This window comes from Caretta caretta, chromosome 12 (genome assembly GCF_965140235.1).
Source record: "Caretta caretta isolate rCarCar2 chromosome 12, rCarCar1.hap1, whole genome shotgun sequence".
Classification (NCBI taxonomy): Eukaryota; Metazoa; Chordata; order Testudines; family Cheloniidae; genus Caretta; species Caretta caretta.
The window spans coordinates 7,190,853-7,206,981 of NC_134217.1; the positions used below are offsets into that span (position 1 = coordinate 7,190,853).

At 53.6% G+C, this 16,129-nt stretch overlaps 1 protein-coding gene across 2 annotated transcripts; it reads right to left on the minus strand.

Annotated features, from left to right (window-relative positions):
* Positions 1-480: 480 nt before the first annotated feature.
* ADGRG3 (adhesion G protein-coupled receptor G3) lies at positions 481-15,553 on the minus strand. 2 transcript variants are annotated; one of them, XM_048816902.2, is made up of 13 exons: positions 15,350-15,553; positions 13,455-13,484; positions 11,404-11,584; positions 10,735-10,876; positions 8,537-8,683; positions 7,817-7,939; positions 7,700-7,739; positions 6,590-6,690; positions 5,766-5,878; positions 4,711-4,991; positions 4,123-4,216; positions 2,535-2,824; positions 481-1,779 (listed from the first exon to the last, which is right to left on the minus strand). In XM_048816902.2, the coding sequence occupies exons 1-13, from the start codon at positions 15,417-15,419 to the stop codon at positions 1,667-1,669; spliced, it is 1,725 nt and encodes a 574-aa protein (XP_048672859.2). In that variant the 5' UTR covers positions 15,420-15,553; the 3' UTR covers positions 481-1,666. The 2 variants fall into 2 exon arrangements, with proteins under 2 accessions (XP_048672859.2, XP_074974421.1); XM_075118320.1 differs by lacking the exon at positions 15,350-15,553 and adding an exon at positions 14,322-14,343.
* Between the last annotated feature and the right edge of the window lie 576 nt (positions 15,554-16,129).

The following is a 16,129-nucleotide window of genomic DNA, read 5'->3' on the forward strand; positions in this document are numbered from 1 at the left end:
GTGCAGTTCCATGATTCTGCATGGAAATTGTAATTATTGCTCATTTGCATAGCCAAATTAGCACAAGTGCAGAGCCTCCCCTACAGGAACTGCGAGCTCTGGCCTGTGTATGACTATACACTAAGTATAAAAACCTCTTGCATTACTTTATCTAGAATTACTCAGTAACAGTTCTTGCTACCCCTAAGTATTTCAGGGACTGTTAAGGCCATTTAGGAGGCTATTCTGTACATAAGTGGTGAATGAGGTGTCTTGAGCCTGTTTGTAAAAGCAGCAGCCATTGCAGTGAAATCTGTTCGTGCTTCAAACCATGCCCTTTTTCAGGAGAGGTGCAGATCAGGCAACTCTGTACCCAAAGGAAAGGAGTAAGCAGAGAATATGGAGAGAGATCTGCTGCCCCCAGACTTCTGATTGTGCTCAGTGTCACACCCTGGAGGTTCCCAGTGGCGTCAGGAGGGAATAATCTCAATATGCAGGGTGTATTAATTCACTTATTTATTCAAAAGTCCTCAGCAGTACATGTGCAGTGCCATGGATTAGAAATGGATTCAGGAATTTTGATGGAATGGCCTAGTGCATAATGGAGTTCCCACTGATAAATGGAAGAGCTGCTTTTTCAACTCCAGGGAATGAGGAGGGAGAGAGAAATAAGTCAGCCCATCAAGCCTCTGCAGCTCTGAGAGATGTGTGCACCCTTCTACCTATCTGTATTTATTGGAATCTGCTAACTGGGAATTGTTCCCAGGAGCCAACTTATTCCCCATTAATATATAGCAAGAGAGACACCTGCGAAAGGGGGGACAGAATCCTCTTATCTGATTGTGCTGTAGCTCAGTTAAACTCCATCCATGAACCTGTAGTGACTGTCAGGTTTCACCTCTGTCCTGCTGCGCTTACAGATTTTCCTGCTGGCTCAATTCCAACTCCTGGTCCTCTTCCGCCTTAACTAAAGGGGCAAAGCTATAGAGCTTGAATCCATCAAGCTTATGCCTAGAAGTCTCCATTCAGATCTCATTCCTCTTCTCTCTCTCAAGAGGGAGCTCCTTAGAAGAAAAATCCAATGGGAGTAAGGTGCTTAAATACCTTTGCAGATCTTGACCTAAGTGAGTAAGGGGCAGTTGTGAGCCCACAAGAAAGCTGTGATGATCTGCAGGGACATTAGCTGAAGTAGGTGAGATGTCAGGTGCTCTAGGCTCTGTCTTCAGGTAACCAAGGCCCCTTAATCAGACAGAGAGGTTGGCCTCTGTGAAGAGTTTCTCTTATGGCAAATCAATTTCACAGGGGGGTAAACTGAGCCATAGCTGGTAGCCTTGGGCAAATAACTTGACTCCTCTGTGCCATGGTTCACCCATCTGTAAGGAAGGTATTATTCTGATCCTCATGCAGTGCATCAGGTTCAGAACAAGGCACAGAACGCAGGCCACTTACTTCCAGTTCCCTGCTCTGACTGCTAGACAAAACTCCTCTCCCCCACCCCACCATGGGAAGGAGCACAGAAAGGGGCTCATCTACTGCATGATTGTGCTTGCCACGCAAGCCTAAGCACGGCTCTCCACCTTGCTAGTGCCCTGCCCATCCCTCTCCGCTCATTGAGGAAGCTACGTGGACTGGGCAAATTCCTCTGAACTAGCCCCCCCTCTGCCTGGAAGAGAAGCTGGGCCTACAGTTAGCTGTGGGAAGCGGTGGTGACTTTCCCATTCTTGCCGCTGCTGGAGGAGGATGTGGTTGCTCCTTTCTTTGGATAGTAGAGAACAGCGAACCAGATGAATATGAAGAGACCTGTGGAGACAGAAAGGCCTCGGTCAGGGTGGAAACGTTGGAATCTGTCCTGCTGGCGAACACTATGGCTAATGGCCCAGGGACCTTTACCAGCACAAGTTTGAACCTAGCCTCATGAGCTCTTAGTACGTACAGGTGAAAGCGGAGATTGGCTTATACACCATTCCGGGGGGAACGTCCCCTGTCTCCTGCTGCCTCAGCAAGCCCATGGACTTCCGAGGTGAAGCTGAAGGAAGCTCCTAAACTCACTTGCCCTAGCTGAGCCGCTGTTAATGGACCAGCCCTCGCTAAAGGGGGGATTCCGAAGAGTAAACTCTTGCAGGGGGTGGTAGCCACCTGCGTGCCCTCCCTCCCACCCCCTGAGAGCTACATCCCTCGCTGCGGGGGCAGGCAGCTCTTTAGCTCTGAGCTCCGCAGAATGCTGCAGTTGGGCCTGGCCCCCCAGAACCGCCTTCCTCTTCAACAGGGAAGCGTGGCCTGCAGAGAGGTCCCAGCATGCACGGCTCTAGCTACGAGAGGCCCGAATGGCTTTCCGTTCGGTTCAGGATGTAGCACTGTTCTTTGCGGCCTACAGCGCTAGTGGGTCACATCTCTCTATTAAAGGGGAGGGCCGCTGTGATCTGGTCCACCCTGAGCCACGGCTGCGGCCCTCCAGCCTGGGGCGAGTTGCCAGTGTAGCCGCTCGGCAATGCCTGGGCGCCGTTGGTAGGCCGTGCCGCCTGGCCTTGTGCTTTAGCTGGGAGCTGCGCCCTGACCTTGGAGAGAGTTCAGTACTGTGAAGAGGTACGCTGCGGGCACGGACATGGCGCCGTAGGTGAAGAAGGCCAGCCCCCAGGTGCCTCCCAGCAGGCAGGAGAGGCCTAGCACTGTGAGGCCCCCCTTCCAGGCCTTTATTTTCTCCTCCTTCCCCGCTGTGGCACGCTGCAGGCTGAACAGCTTCCAGGCTACCACCACGAGGACCAGGGTGTTGAAGAGGAGGATCAGGCCGAAGTAGCTGCAGTTGGTGACGTAATGGACCACCAAGTGAGCGGAGTCTATCCAGCACCTGCAAGGGACAACACAGTGAGCCTGGACGGCGGGTCTAAGATGTCAGAGCTGGGGTGGGCGGCAGGCAATGGAATGGGGCCGCACACCAAGAAATTGCTCCTGTACGGATCGGCGCACGTGGCTCTCCCAGCATGGGGACCCCTCTGCATAGAGTCCCTCCTAGAAGGCAGGGCCGGGTGCTTTCCGAAGGGGGGTGCGGGTAGAAGGGTGACAGGGTCTGTGGTCGGGAATGCCCCGGTGCTAGGCGCCCCTGGTCTGTGATGTTGGGCAGTGACGTTCTTCCCCCTCTCTCACCTCGGGAACTCCAGCGAGCGCTGCAGCAGACAGCGAAGCCCAAAGACACGGGGCAGTGGTGTGTACTGGGATAGGGCAAGCAGCCCTTTTAAACACAGGCTTCCCGTGGGCTGGAGCGGCCAAGCTCTAGGAATGGCCTCCACTCCCATCCCTAGGCCATATGATCCTGCCAGGAGCAGGCTGGAGTACGGATGCTGAAGGCCAGATCCTGCTTTCCTTGTTTTCCCCAATTCCCCGCTGAGGTCCGTGGGAGCCTCGGCTGCCCAAGGAAGGCACAACTGGGCCCTGAGTCTTCCCCTTTCACTTCTATAGTGGGTGGTGTCCCCATGTCACAGCTGGGGCACAGTCTGGGCATAGCGCTATGCATGGGGAGTGCGTGGTTTCTCCATGTGGGGAGGCTGCACGTGCCTGGACCGTGGCCCCACCCTGAGGCCCACCCCTGCTCAGCTGCCTCCTCCTGAAGCCCCACCCATGCTCCACCCCTGGCCCTGCTAAGCCCCCTCCCCAAAACCCCCCCACCCGCTACTCACTGGCTGCCCACTCACTGCTTGCGCGTGCCTCTTCACCCTGTCCTGCGAGGCCCCCATGCGGGCAGAGCTGGGACGGGAAGAGGCGAAGCCGTGGGGGAAGAGCACGAGTGGGAGCGGGGCCTTGGGATGGAGCACAGGCCAGGCTACAGCTGGGACACCCACCCTTTCAACAGCGGTGCGCTCCAAAGGCGGTGGGCTGGCTGTTTGGGGAGGCTTAGCTTCCCCTGGCCTCTTCTATCTGCCCCTCTGGAGCTATGCAAGGGCCGCCCTGCAGTGAATTGGGTGGGCTTAACACCGCTGCAGCAAGCTTTTAGTGCTTAACCTTGAACAGAGGGCGAAGCTGAGGAGCAAAGAAAAGATGGATCCAGTTTCCTTTCTAAGGCAGCAAAGGAACAGGAGCGGGCTTGCTTTGCCCAAGCCGAGACACAGCTAATCCACACCACCGAGAGCCAGGAGTGAGGGTGCAACTTACAGGGTGACGGTGGTCCGGTTGGCCGTATCCATAATGGTGTATTTTCCATAGCTGTTCATGCTGCCAGTGATGGTGACCACGAGAGCAGGGAAGCCTGAAAAAGCAAAGGGAGGGGTCCGTGAATGCCCGAGGAAGGGGGAGATGGGTGGCTATTTTTTCTTTCTGTTTCTAAATGCTTTGGTCTGACCTCTTGTCCATCTACGCCCAGGTCCAGACGTGGTCTGAGACAACAGGCAAATCTCAGCAGACACAAACTGTTTTAAGAAGCCATTTTGTGGAGCTGTGATATCATTTGGAGACTTAGGTTGGGTGGGCTCTGGTCTCCTTCTCCTATACTCCCAGCAGTGTTGCTGTGCCTTGTGAACCGCTGCTGTGCCCCACTCCAAGGATGGGGGGGATTGATCTCTGATACAGGTAGATATTTAAAATCCAGAGGATCTAATCTTCTTACTAAGGGAGGTCAGACTTTGGTCCCAAACAGGTTGGCTGTGTCCCTTTAAGAGCTGGCCCTAAGCTCTCCATGGCTAGGGAGCCCACCGTTGAGCCTGACAATCCAGCCCCTAGCAAGCTGGGGGAGATGCAGCCTACCCCAGCCGACGAGGGACAGCTTCGCCATGTAGTGCCGAATGTAGATGTTGGTGACTTTGATGACCAACCGGTAGAGCTGAAAGGCCTCAATGGCCATCCAGGTGAAACAGCAGAGCAGGGAGTAGTGGGTGAAGCCTCCGATGCCCTTGCATAGCCCTGTATGGCCCAGGCTGAAGATCCGTCTGTTCAGTAGGTAGGCCAGGTTCAGGAGGAGCAGGCTGCTCGTAAGGTTCACGTGGATCTTGGCCGTGTCATTGGACTTGAATATTTTGTAAGCGAACCTGAAAGCGAAATGAGGCTCAATGAAGACCCAAGACAGCTCAGGGAAAGAGTGACACCCATCAGAGAGCATCGCTGCTCTCAGAGCTCCCATTCTCCGCTGCCTCTTAGGAAATCAAGGAGTGGTTACTCTCATCCTTCACTGGGGGTGAGATAGCCCCATGAATGTGGGTTGTTGATTTAATCTCTCCAACCATGTAGAAAGAGAGAGAGAGAGAGACACGTTAACGCCGGAACGTCCTAATGAAACACAGAGCAGAGAGAGACGTGGCACGACCCAGGGGAAAACAAAGGACCCGGTTGGGGGAAGAGAGGATGAGAGGGGAGGAGACTGGAAGCCTTTTGGGGCAGAGACTCTTTTGTTGTTGGTATTTGTGTGCATAGAGACCAACATGACAGCAGCCTAGTCCCTGGTTGTGACCTCTGGGCCCTACTGCAATCCAAGTGACTGGCAGAAAATGAGACACTCAGAGGCTGCCCCTTGCAATGGGGTGACCGCGGCGCGAGGGATGCCTCAGGAACGCCGGACCATGGACAGTTCTTGCTTCCCTTCCCCTTGACTCAGGGGGGATTTGGGGCCAGTCTCAGCCCTGGTGTAAGCAGATGGTACAACCAGTGAAGTCACTGGAACTGCACCAGTTTACACTAGGGCTGAGCTTAGCCCATAGACTCTGCATTCGCCCAGTTCCAGGCTCCAGCGGGAGGGCTGTATAGGGAGGGTGGGGATGCCAGGAACATTCAGAGAGAGCCTGAGAGAGAAGCTGGAAGTGTCCTACCTTAGAGCAAAGTACAGGCTGATGGTGAGGGCTGAGAAGACCACGGAAATCCCACAGCCGACATCTGCGATAGTAAATAACTTCTGGGCTGCGGCATTGTCTAGGGACGGATTCTGTCAAACACACACACAGGCGCTGGGTTACCACAGGCGCGGGCTGGTGCGACAGCAGTCAGCAGAGGACGCGAGAACGCAGGCAGCTTAACAACCTGCTGGAGCCGCTGGGACAGCAAGGCTGACCTTCTGGGCAGGGTTGGGGTGGGGATTAAAGGGAGGGCTGCTGCTGCAGGTCCAGCTTGGAACGCCCCTGGGTGAGGAGAAGGGGAGTGGAGCGTGAGAGAGCTAGTCAGGCTGCCTGGCTGAGTGCAGCACAAAAGGAGAGATGTGGTTCTGAGCAGACCAGTCACTCCTGCCATGTCCTGTAAAGATGGGCGAAGGAGGAGCGGGGATTAGCTATGGTTGCAATGGACAGTAAAGACTGGGCAGCACCTCACTGGGGAGGCGAGAATTTAAGTCTCTCTGCCTTGGTATTGCAGGCCAGATGCTTAGCTGGAGAACGTCCCCCTCCGCCATCCAGCCACTGAAGGTGTTGGGTTGGGTTTGTTGCTGATTAGAGACCAGGGGCTTGGAGAGGTGGAGCCCATCTTTGTCACTGGAGCTGGGCTGACTTTCTACAGGCCTCAGATGAGGTGTAAACGTACAGCCATCATGCCAGTTCATATATGGAACAGCTCCAGCGCAGATTGGACCTGGCCTCTGGAGTTCAGGATGGAGCAGGCAGCAGAAGCCAATGTAAAAGCAGTAGGTACAGAGGATACGTGATACCATTAAGAGGGTGAAGAAGGTCAGGTGATCACAGCAGCACATGGTCCCCCTGTCTCTGAGTTCAGTGAGGCAGCCAGATGTGTTCCATCCTCCGCGCCTGCCTGCAAAAGTCACATGGAGAAACCACGGAGTGGAAACCAAGCACATCCTCAATCCTCACTGCGCACAGCCACCAATGAGAAACGGAAGCTGAATGGCCCTTCGAGTGCCCTGGAGACCTCAAAGTGAGTGCCCTGGAGACCGAGTAAAGCCTCCAGTTTGGGGAGGGGATGGTGAAGGAAAGGACGTGGGGTGGGATGAAGGCCTCATCTGTCATGGCTTGCAAAGACCATGGTATAGGCTCCGATGCGATACTGATGGGGGACATATGCATACATAGGTTGGTGTCTGTCTAGCCTATGAGAACAAAGGACATATACCATGTGACCGCCTCTGGCACAGCCAGAGCCTGGACATTAAGTTATTAAATGTGAAATACATCTTGAGGCAGAGATGATGAGGGGAGGGGCCCATCAGATACATGTACACGGGCTGGTTCCTGTATCGCTCACCTGGCTACAGGGAAATTCTGAGCTCTGCTCACCAGAGGCCTCTCTGGGGATTATTCTAACAATACATTAGCTCTCGTGGTTCCTGCCTGCCTGAGGGCCTGCCCCCACGCCGTTGACCAGGAACGGACCCAAGACTGGGCACTTCAAATTTGCGAGCAATTGCAGTTAAAACACACAAAAAGCCAAACACGTCAAGCAACCGCAGCCCAACCAATTCTGAGTGAGCACCGGCGCCCAAGGGTGTCCGTGTCGCCTTCCAGACAAGGCCTCGGCGCTGGAGGGCGCAGGTGCTCCACAGAGGTGAAGAGGCAGACTGGCCCCTGCCCCAGTGCTGCTAGCTCTCAGCACAGAGGGCTTGGCAGGGCGGCAGGGTCTCGTGGATCTAGTCCCACCCTGGTAGGCCCGAGGTGCAGTCCTTTCTGGATGCGCGGCTTGTCTCTGCAAGACTTTTCCTGCTCTCGTCTCAAGCCTCTCCTGGGCTGTGCCAGGGGCTGCCTGCACTCCCTGGGTGAAGCTAGTGTTTATTCTCAGTCCTGCCAAGGCCCTCCACCTCACGTACCTTTCTTGGTGTCCCAGAAGACGCACTGACGGGCCACGTTCTGCAAAGACAGAGTGGGTTAGTGAGCAGGGTGGCCTCCCTCGGTGAGGAGGAGAGGGGAGGGGAATGCTGGCTTACCTGGGGCAGTAGTCCGTGGGAGAAGGTGAGTTCTACACAGTCATTGAGCCCGGTGATTTGCCTGCCTCCCACTTTCACACTGACCATGACGTTGTCTAGCATGGTGCCTGTCTGGTCAGGGTCCTGCGGGACATTGGCATAGTTCCATGGCCACAGTTAGTCTGTACGCTTGAGGACCTCAAGCTCGCAAGGGTAGTAGAACCCGTACCCACTTAGTGCAGTGCTCTGTCTCTCTCTAGTGGAGACTCACTGGTTGATGAGCCCCCTTGTCTAACAGGGCTGGATCCTTTAGCTCAGGTAGTCGAGCTTCATGCCTTTAGAGCCAGCAGTCCTAGGCTTGTTTCCCTGCTGCTGCCCCACCGACGGGTGCAGCATCGCAATGCAGCCCTTGTGCTGCCATGGGTCCTATAAGACTCTGTATGGCCACAAAGGAGTTAATTCAGTCACCTGGCCTTTATACCTCTCCGCATCAGCTGTGGAATCAAGTAGTGGCTGTCATGGGTCAGTGTCTACTTCATCAGGAGAATGTACCCTCGTGCTGCCAGGCATAATCTGATCCCCGCCATAGCCGACCACTCCCTAATCAACACCGCCTGATCAGTGAGATGCGTGATGGGGGCGTTCGCCTTCCTCTGGAGAATCAGGGATTGCTCAGGGCCAGAGGCAGGACGGCTAAGAGATCAGCTGAACCTCTGCTCTGACTGTTACGGCAACACTTACCTTAAACAGGCCCACCTGTCCAACGTCGAGCACCAACACTGCCACTTTGACGTAGTCTGTCTCGCTGCGAATGGACTGAAATAGTCCCCTGGGGAGTTTTACGTTGCTCCCGTTCCTCTTCTCACTTGTGTCTAGCTCCTTGGGGACCTACGCCGTGGACCATTAATAGTTGATTATTATTTGCTAACAATGCCTTGTTCTTCTAGAGCACCTTCTGCGACGTTACTGACATAACCTATGACCGTGTAAATCATTGTTGCAACCACTGTTATATATTTGCAGCAAACATTGTACAAAGGGTGTCGTGTGAGGTGTCTATGGAAAGGTTGTGAGTTGCTAATTATAATAATGCTGTCTGAATGTGTGGATCGTTTTTGTAGTTGAAGTTACGAATACTGGCTATGTACTTGTATCTCAGTGTGTTTTGACTCTGAGGTAGCCTTAGCAAAACATTTGGTCAGCTTCTTGAGAAAGGAATTTTCAAGTTAAGTGCCCAGTCAAGAAACACTTAACTGATAATAAACCTTGGAAGACTCCAATCCACATAAGAAGTCTTCCTGAGGATGTTCAAGATAGCAGGTGAGCAACGGCTGTCACCGGTAAAGAATGGAGTCATGCATGGACATGTGACTTGCCCATGTGACTCCAAACTCCATTTTGCTGTAATTTTCCACAGTAAGAACAAAGAGGTGTTCTTACACCTGGAAGAGACTATGAAAGGCAGCTGCCTCATTTCCATCTTGTCTTCAGTCCTGCTCCTTACTTCTGGAGGGACTTTGCTACAAACTGAAGCTCTGACCAAAGGACTGAATGACCCATCCCAGCTGTGGATGTTCTCCAGAGACTTGATTTGAACCTGCAGTTTATTCCATCACTGCTACAAGCCTGAACCAAGAACTTTGCCGTGACTGTATGTCATTGATTCCAGTTAACCAATTCTAGCTCTCATCTCTATCTTTTTCCTTTTCTGAATAAACCTTTAGATTTTAGATTCTAAAGGATTGGCAACAGCGTGATTTGTGGGTAAGATCTAATTTGTATATTGACCTGGGTCTGAGGCTCGGTCGTTTGGGATGAGGAGAACCTTTTTTCTTTTACTGGGGTATTGGTTTTCATAACCAGTCATCCCCATAATGAGTGGCACTGGTGGTGATACTGGGAAACTGGAAAAAGAAAAGGAGGACTTGTGGCACCTTAGAGACTAACAAATTTATTTGAGCCTAAGCTTTCGTGCATCCGATGAAGTGAGCTGTAGCTCACAAAAGCTTATGCTCAAATAAATTTGTTAGTCTCTAAGGTCCAAAAGTACTTCTGTTCTTTTTTGTGGATACAGACTAACACGGCTGCTACTCTGAAACCTGGGAAACTGGAGTGTCTAAGGGAATTGCTTGTGTGACTTGTGGTTAGCCAGTGGGGTAAAACTGAAGTCTTCTCTGTTTGGCTGGCCTTGGTGTGCAAAGGAACCCCAGCCTTGGGCTGTAATTGCCCTGATTTAAGCAATTTGTCCTGAATTGAGACTCTCAGAAGTGTCCCACCAAGTGCAGCATTGTTACACCTTCCATCTCAGGATCCACAAACACTTTACAAACATTAATGAAGCCCCTGTGAGGTGGATATTATTCTACCCACTACAGAGATGGGGAAACAAAAGACAGAAACAGGAAGTGACTGATCCTAAGTCACTCAGAGCATCTGTGGCAGGAGTCCTGATGCTCAGTTCTCCACTCTAGCCACTAGAAAACATTGCAGCCTAGCTTTTGCCACACAGGCTGGGCGTAACCTCTGTGAGAAGAAGGAAGTTCTTGCAGATAAGAAGGGCCTCGGTGTCCTACGTTTGCTCGACTAACTTGGCCCACACCAACCATTGCGGTGAATGTGAGAGCTACAGATAGCAAGATACAGCTGGCAGCATCCCCCACCTTCTCTAGTGGTGTTTTCAAGAGGCTCTTTTCTTCATAGCTCTAGTGCAGCTGGAATCATGAGCTCTGAAGAAGCACCTGGCTGCATCATGGCTTGCAGTGCACTAGCAGGGGTTAACGCCACATGGCAGTTGCCTTCAGCACTCTGGTAGTGCAGCCATCCCATGCTATCACCCAGGCCCTGAGGTGTCTGTCTGAGAAGCTAGAGGCCCAATGATTTATTTCGCCCCTGCTCAGAAGGAGAAGATGCTGCCATTTTGGAAGGAAGGTGTTTGCTACCTCATTCGGCGTGAGTGTGAAGACGAGATCGTGGGCGATGGAGGTCCTCACGTTCTGGACCCGCGCCTTTGCCCCTGTTATGTCTATGACGCTCTCATTCGCATCATTCCCGGTGAGGTACTCCTCGAAGTCAGGCCAGAAGCTGCAACGGGAGGAGGGACATGCTGAGAACTGGTGAATGGGGGGAGTGCAGCTGTTCCTGCCAGGCAGGAAATGGCCACCATGTACTAAGTGTCCTATCCCCAGGAAGCTGACGCAAGGGAAGTGCTTCCTAGGCATATTTAAGCTAATGGGGAGCAGGGAAGAGAGCCAGAAAAGAGCCCGGCTGGTGTGGACTATGGGAATAACCCTTCCCAGGGTGGGAGGTCATGAACTCTTTACCTCAGCACAAGGCAAACTCTGGGACTGACAGACCCCTCTGTCCTGGAGTGGGCTGGGGGAAACTCTGGCATAGACCCCCTCTGTCCAGAGGATGAGCCCTTTCCTGCTGGGGTGGAATGAGGGGGACCTCTGGGCCAGGTTCCTCCCTCCTGGGCCAGGACGTGGGGGAATCCTGGGTTGGCTGCTGTAGCACGGGCCTGCCTGTCTCCCTTAGCCATGAGGGACCTTCTCCAACAGAGCCCTGCCCGGGTGACACTCTCCTTCCCGCTCCCGTGCGCGCCCTCGTACCTGTGGATCTTGTCCCTCACACAGCTGCAGAAGGTGTTGTTCTCCTGCAGCAGCTCCTCACACGAGGTGGGGATGCTCGTGATTTTCCTGGCTGACTCCAGCTGTACTGGTAAATCGCCGTCGGTCAGGCCGATGTCACAGCAGCTAGGGTAAGAGTCCCCCCTGGGTTCTTTCTGCAAAGCTGAGGGAGGCAAACACAGCAGCGGGGGTGTTCCCAGGTCACCCCACATCCCGCTCACCCTCTGGCTGTCAGGGAACGTGCGGGGAGCAATTTGGAAACCCAGGGTTACCAAGAACAAAGGAAAGTGAGTAACAGTGTCCAGGAGGCTGTGACTGCCTGAAATTAATGGGCTAGAAAAGAACCACGAGGCCCCCCCCCCATGCTATTTCAGGGGCTCAGAGGGACTGCAGCTGGGCACCTCACAGGGGAGCAGCGGGAGGCTGGTTAGCTGTGCCGGGATGCGATCTGTAAGCCTTGGCAGCCCTTTGCCGAGCTTTCATTGCATGGCCAGAGGAAACTGACAGTAGATCAGAACCTGCCCTCTGTGTTGGATTGACCTGCCCAGATGCTCTGAGCTGGATTCACCCTGGCACAAACACCTGCAACGACCCTGACGTCAAAGGAGTTGCACCGACTTCCTTTCGGTCTCTCTCCCTCCCGCGGGGATCCTGCTGTCCATTTGCCCCTTGATTCTGCCCCTTAGCACCCATGCCAGCTCTCGAGGAGGGCTGGATCCGGCTCGCTCAGGAGCCTGCCAGAACAGCAGCAGAGCCCCATGGCTGGCCAGGTGGAAGGAGAGACTCTTGAGAGCAACACAAGACGCACTGTCTCTGCCCTCCCCTGGGATCTACTTTTGCTGCCGGGGGAGCTCAGGATTGGAAACTAGTTTCCTCACCTGTCCTTTTGCCTGCAGCAACAACATCTCCTCATACTTCAAGCAGACTTTCCTCACTCCTAGCCTGCTATCTGGGCTCTCATCCTTTTTGCCTTGGTCCCATGGGACCAATCTAATTGCATTGCGACTTGGCAAGGGAGAGAGAGAATCAGCTCAGCATGAGACCTCATATAGAGCCGCTTTCGGGCTCTTGCAAATGAAGGCAGGCCATGGTGCATGCGATTCTAGCCGGAGATGGGTCTAAACCAAACATCCAGATCCAAACGAACCTGAAAGTCAGCCCCTACAGGGAGGGCAGCACTTCATGGAGTCACACCAGGGAGCTTTGGTGGCAGTGGCCTGGTTAATGATCAGATTGAATTCCCTGGACGTAAATCCCTGAATGGGATGTGGTTCTACCAATAAACCTGTGGGAGCAGCCTACAGTTAGGCACTTAAAGCATCTCCCAGGCTTTTAGGAACATCTGGGGTGAGCTGATGGAACAGGGCCCAGGATGGGCTAAGGGGCTGTTCGGGTGGGCTAAGGGGGTATAACCAGGAGTAATGGGTGAAAGTGAGACAATAGCAACGTGGGCCGAATATGAAGGAGAGCTTTCCTGGCAGTACTTAGTTTTCTATCTTCTTAGCCCTGTACAGACATTGGATAATTAATCCTATAGCACCCGGGTGGGTCACTAGTCTCATCACCATTGGCAGATGGGGAAACGGAGAAACGGAAGTGAAGTGACTTGCCCACGTCACACAGCAGATCTAGTAGCAGAGCCCGGATTGACTGAGGGCCTCCGAAGGGGGCTCCTTCCTCAGACCACTCTACGAGGCTGTGGCCCTGTCTCCCACAGGATGTAGCGGAGTCTGTCTGAACAGGGGTAGCTCCACTCTGCCTTCGGGCTGTGGTTACTCTCCCTCATCAGCCCAGCCCTGGCAGTGCCTCGTGGCATCGCAGAGACAGGAGGTGGTTGGCTCGTTGGGTCATGGGAGCTGAGGGTGCGGGATTGGGGAGGAGGTCTGGGTTGGGTGGCTGTTTAAGGCACTCTCGCATCGGAGGAGGAAGGAAAATGGAAAGCAGAGGCAGAAGGAGGTCCCCTAGGATTCATCCTTAGCAAGCCTAACATGGATCTGCACCTGCGGCCCGGTTCAGCAGAGGAGGGGACTCACCCCAGCACTTGTCTTGTCCTCTGACGCAGTCTGGAACAAAAAGGAAATGGAGAAAACCACCAGGGTCAGTGAGTGGCATCAGAGGAGGAAAAAGATCGTCACCACAATGCACGAGACCCAGCGGAAGAGCCATTGAATCACTCAGCACTTCCTCGGTCCCGCGACACTGGAGCCAGCCTCAGTCTGTCTCGTCCTATGTCTCCTCCTCGCCTTCGTTTCTTTCCCCACCTCTCTCCCTCCCTCCACCGGTTCCCTCCCATTGGCTTAGAGCCACTGGAGCAGGGCGCCTAGGGCAAGAACGTCAGGAACCTGTAGGGAAGGAAACAGGAAAGACTAGGAGAGGCGAGACCATCAGTGGAGGGTCCCTTAATATCACTCCTTTGCCTCAGCCACATGCACGGCCCCGAGCCAATCACACGCAGATTGTGACTGAATCGCCTCGTCCACATTGAGTTCACGCACATCTTCAGCATGGCACAGATGCCAATAGCAAAACCCCGGCCAGACCTACAGCTCCCGGTGTGCCAGCACCCTAAAGATACACAGGATGCTATTACATGGAATAGGTAATAATCCGTATCGCAGATCACTGTCCCTAATACCTAGCACGGCCATGCTACTGACACAGGGCCAGATCCTCAGTTGGTCTGAAGCGATGTAGCAGCTCATGGGCTAGCCAGTTATTTCTAGTGCCTTTCAATCCAGGGCTCTGTTTCAATACCACTGCATCAAACAGTGGTTTTTCTAGCTAAGAAACCTCAGAAGATTAGCCGGGGGCTGGAGCTCTCCAGGGCCCTTCCAGCCCCACATTTCTGTGAGTCTAGCTATGTCGAGAGAGAACGATACACATAAAAGATACATTAGTACATTGCATTCGTTGGGCTGGTAATCCGGGCTCCAAGGGTTAACAGATTTTCGTGTTCAGGTCAGTTGCTTGAATGTTGCACGAGTGTTTGCTCGATCCTGCCCCATTTGGAGTCCCTGCAAAGACACCCAGTGACTGCAGTGGGTGCTGGCTCGGCCCACAGCAAATGCTCAGATTATCTTTGGAGCATATTTGCATAGATACTTCTGGCAGGATTCCCCCAGCTCTGGCTAATGTGTGATGTTCCAGGGACATCCGCCGGCCTAGCAGAGGTGTTCTAGACACCCCCTCATCATTCGGCAATAAAGCAGATCTGGCCTCCTGGGCTGTAGCCAGTATACTCAGCATACAGCTGGCGGTGGCAGGCGACCCCTTTCCACTGGATTGGGTGAATGCTCATGAAGTTGGTTCCCAACCTGCCCTATCCACGACAATGCAGGGAGCACAAAATTCACCCTACCAGCCGCTCCCTGTCAGACACCAGGGGACTGGCGCTGCAGTCAGCCAAAAAGCCAAACTTGGTCACATGATCAGAGAGCAGGCCCCCCACACCGGGCTGCAATGCAACATATAGCGCAAAAGCTTAGGGGAAACCATCTCTCTTGCCATTCCTAGCTCTCAGCTGATCGCTTTGGCCTTTCATCGAATCTCAGGGTTGGAAGGGACCTCAGGAGGTCATCTAGTGTACCCCCCTGCTCAAAGCAGGACCCATCCCCAATTTTTGCCCCAGATCCCTAAATGGCCCCCTCAAGGGTTGAACTCACAACCCTGGGTTTAGCAGGCCAATGCTCAAACCACCGAGCTATCCCTCCCCCTTTCAAATGGAAGTGTCTGTCCCACTGGTTAAACCAGCACTGCAGCCCCGTGGTTAAACCGTCTGTTAAGGGTGGGGGGCACTTTTCCCTTTTCTTTCTCAAAGCCCCAGATCCACTAGGCCAAAGCATAGGAAAGCCCCCAAAGCATCTGCAGATGACACACACACACACAGAGTGATTGGCTTCCCCCCACTAGCATCTTCTCCTCTACTCACCCAGCAGTGGCAGGAGGCTCAGGGTTGTCACCAGGAAGGAGTATTTCATGCTGTGCAGCAGATTCACCATTCTCCTTTCTTGTGTAAGTTTCTCTTTCTATCCACAGGGTTCTCTGCACCGTCCTGCTTCGTCTCTCTCTCTGGCTCTGTCACCAGCCCTGTGCTCTGAGGTTTAAATTAGGCAATGGAAGTGTCATTTCCTATCTGAAAACTTCACAATCCTTCCTGCTCCTTTGCAGAGCAAACTCGCTGATAGAGGGTTTCTGGCTGATGAGTGACAGGTCGCTCGCCTCAAAGCTCAGAGCTGGAGGTCGCCTTTCCTAAGTCCTGACCCATCTCGGGGTGGTTCTGAGGGTTCCTCTCCTGTTGTCATGGGGGCCACAATCCCATCTGAGCCCCTAAATCTCCTCTCTTCTAAGTGTCTGGCAAAAAACGTGCCCTCTGCCTCGGGTCCAAGGTCAATGCTGCTCAGTGGGTCGGAGGGCTAGAAGCGCCTGGGGAAGATGCGCCCCTTGCATTCCAGCCCATCAAGCACCCAGATGCTGTCACCTCTATGATGCCCCTATGCCCCCCGGCCCAGGAAAGTGATGGGCTCAACATTTTCTGGCCAGCGCTTGTGGCTTCTTGCTGGAAAGCTGGAAGGACCATATGTGAGCCCCAAATGTAAGTACCTTTCCAACAACCGTTCGCAAAAGCAGGATTACCAACTCCAGTCCGTCAGACATCAAGAGGTCAGTTCCCCCGAATCATAAGGTTGGCTTCAAACTCAGGAGACTTGAA

Coding starts and splice junctions, on each gene's coding strand:
- ADGRG3 (XM_048816902.2), bottom strand. CDS start 15,419: ATGGTGAATCTGCTGCACAGCATGAAATACTCCTTCCTGGTGACAACC. Junction 8,684..10,734: donor TCACACTCACGCCGAATGAG/GTAGCAAACACC, acceptor TCCACGGCGTAG/GTCCCCAAGGAGCTAGACAC. Junction 4,217..4,710: donor GCTGTCCCTCGTCGGCTGGG/GTAGGCTGCATC, acceptor TTGCTTTTTCAG/GCTTCCCTGCTCTCGTGGTC.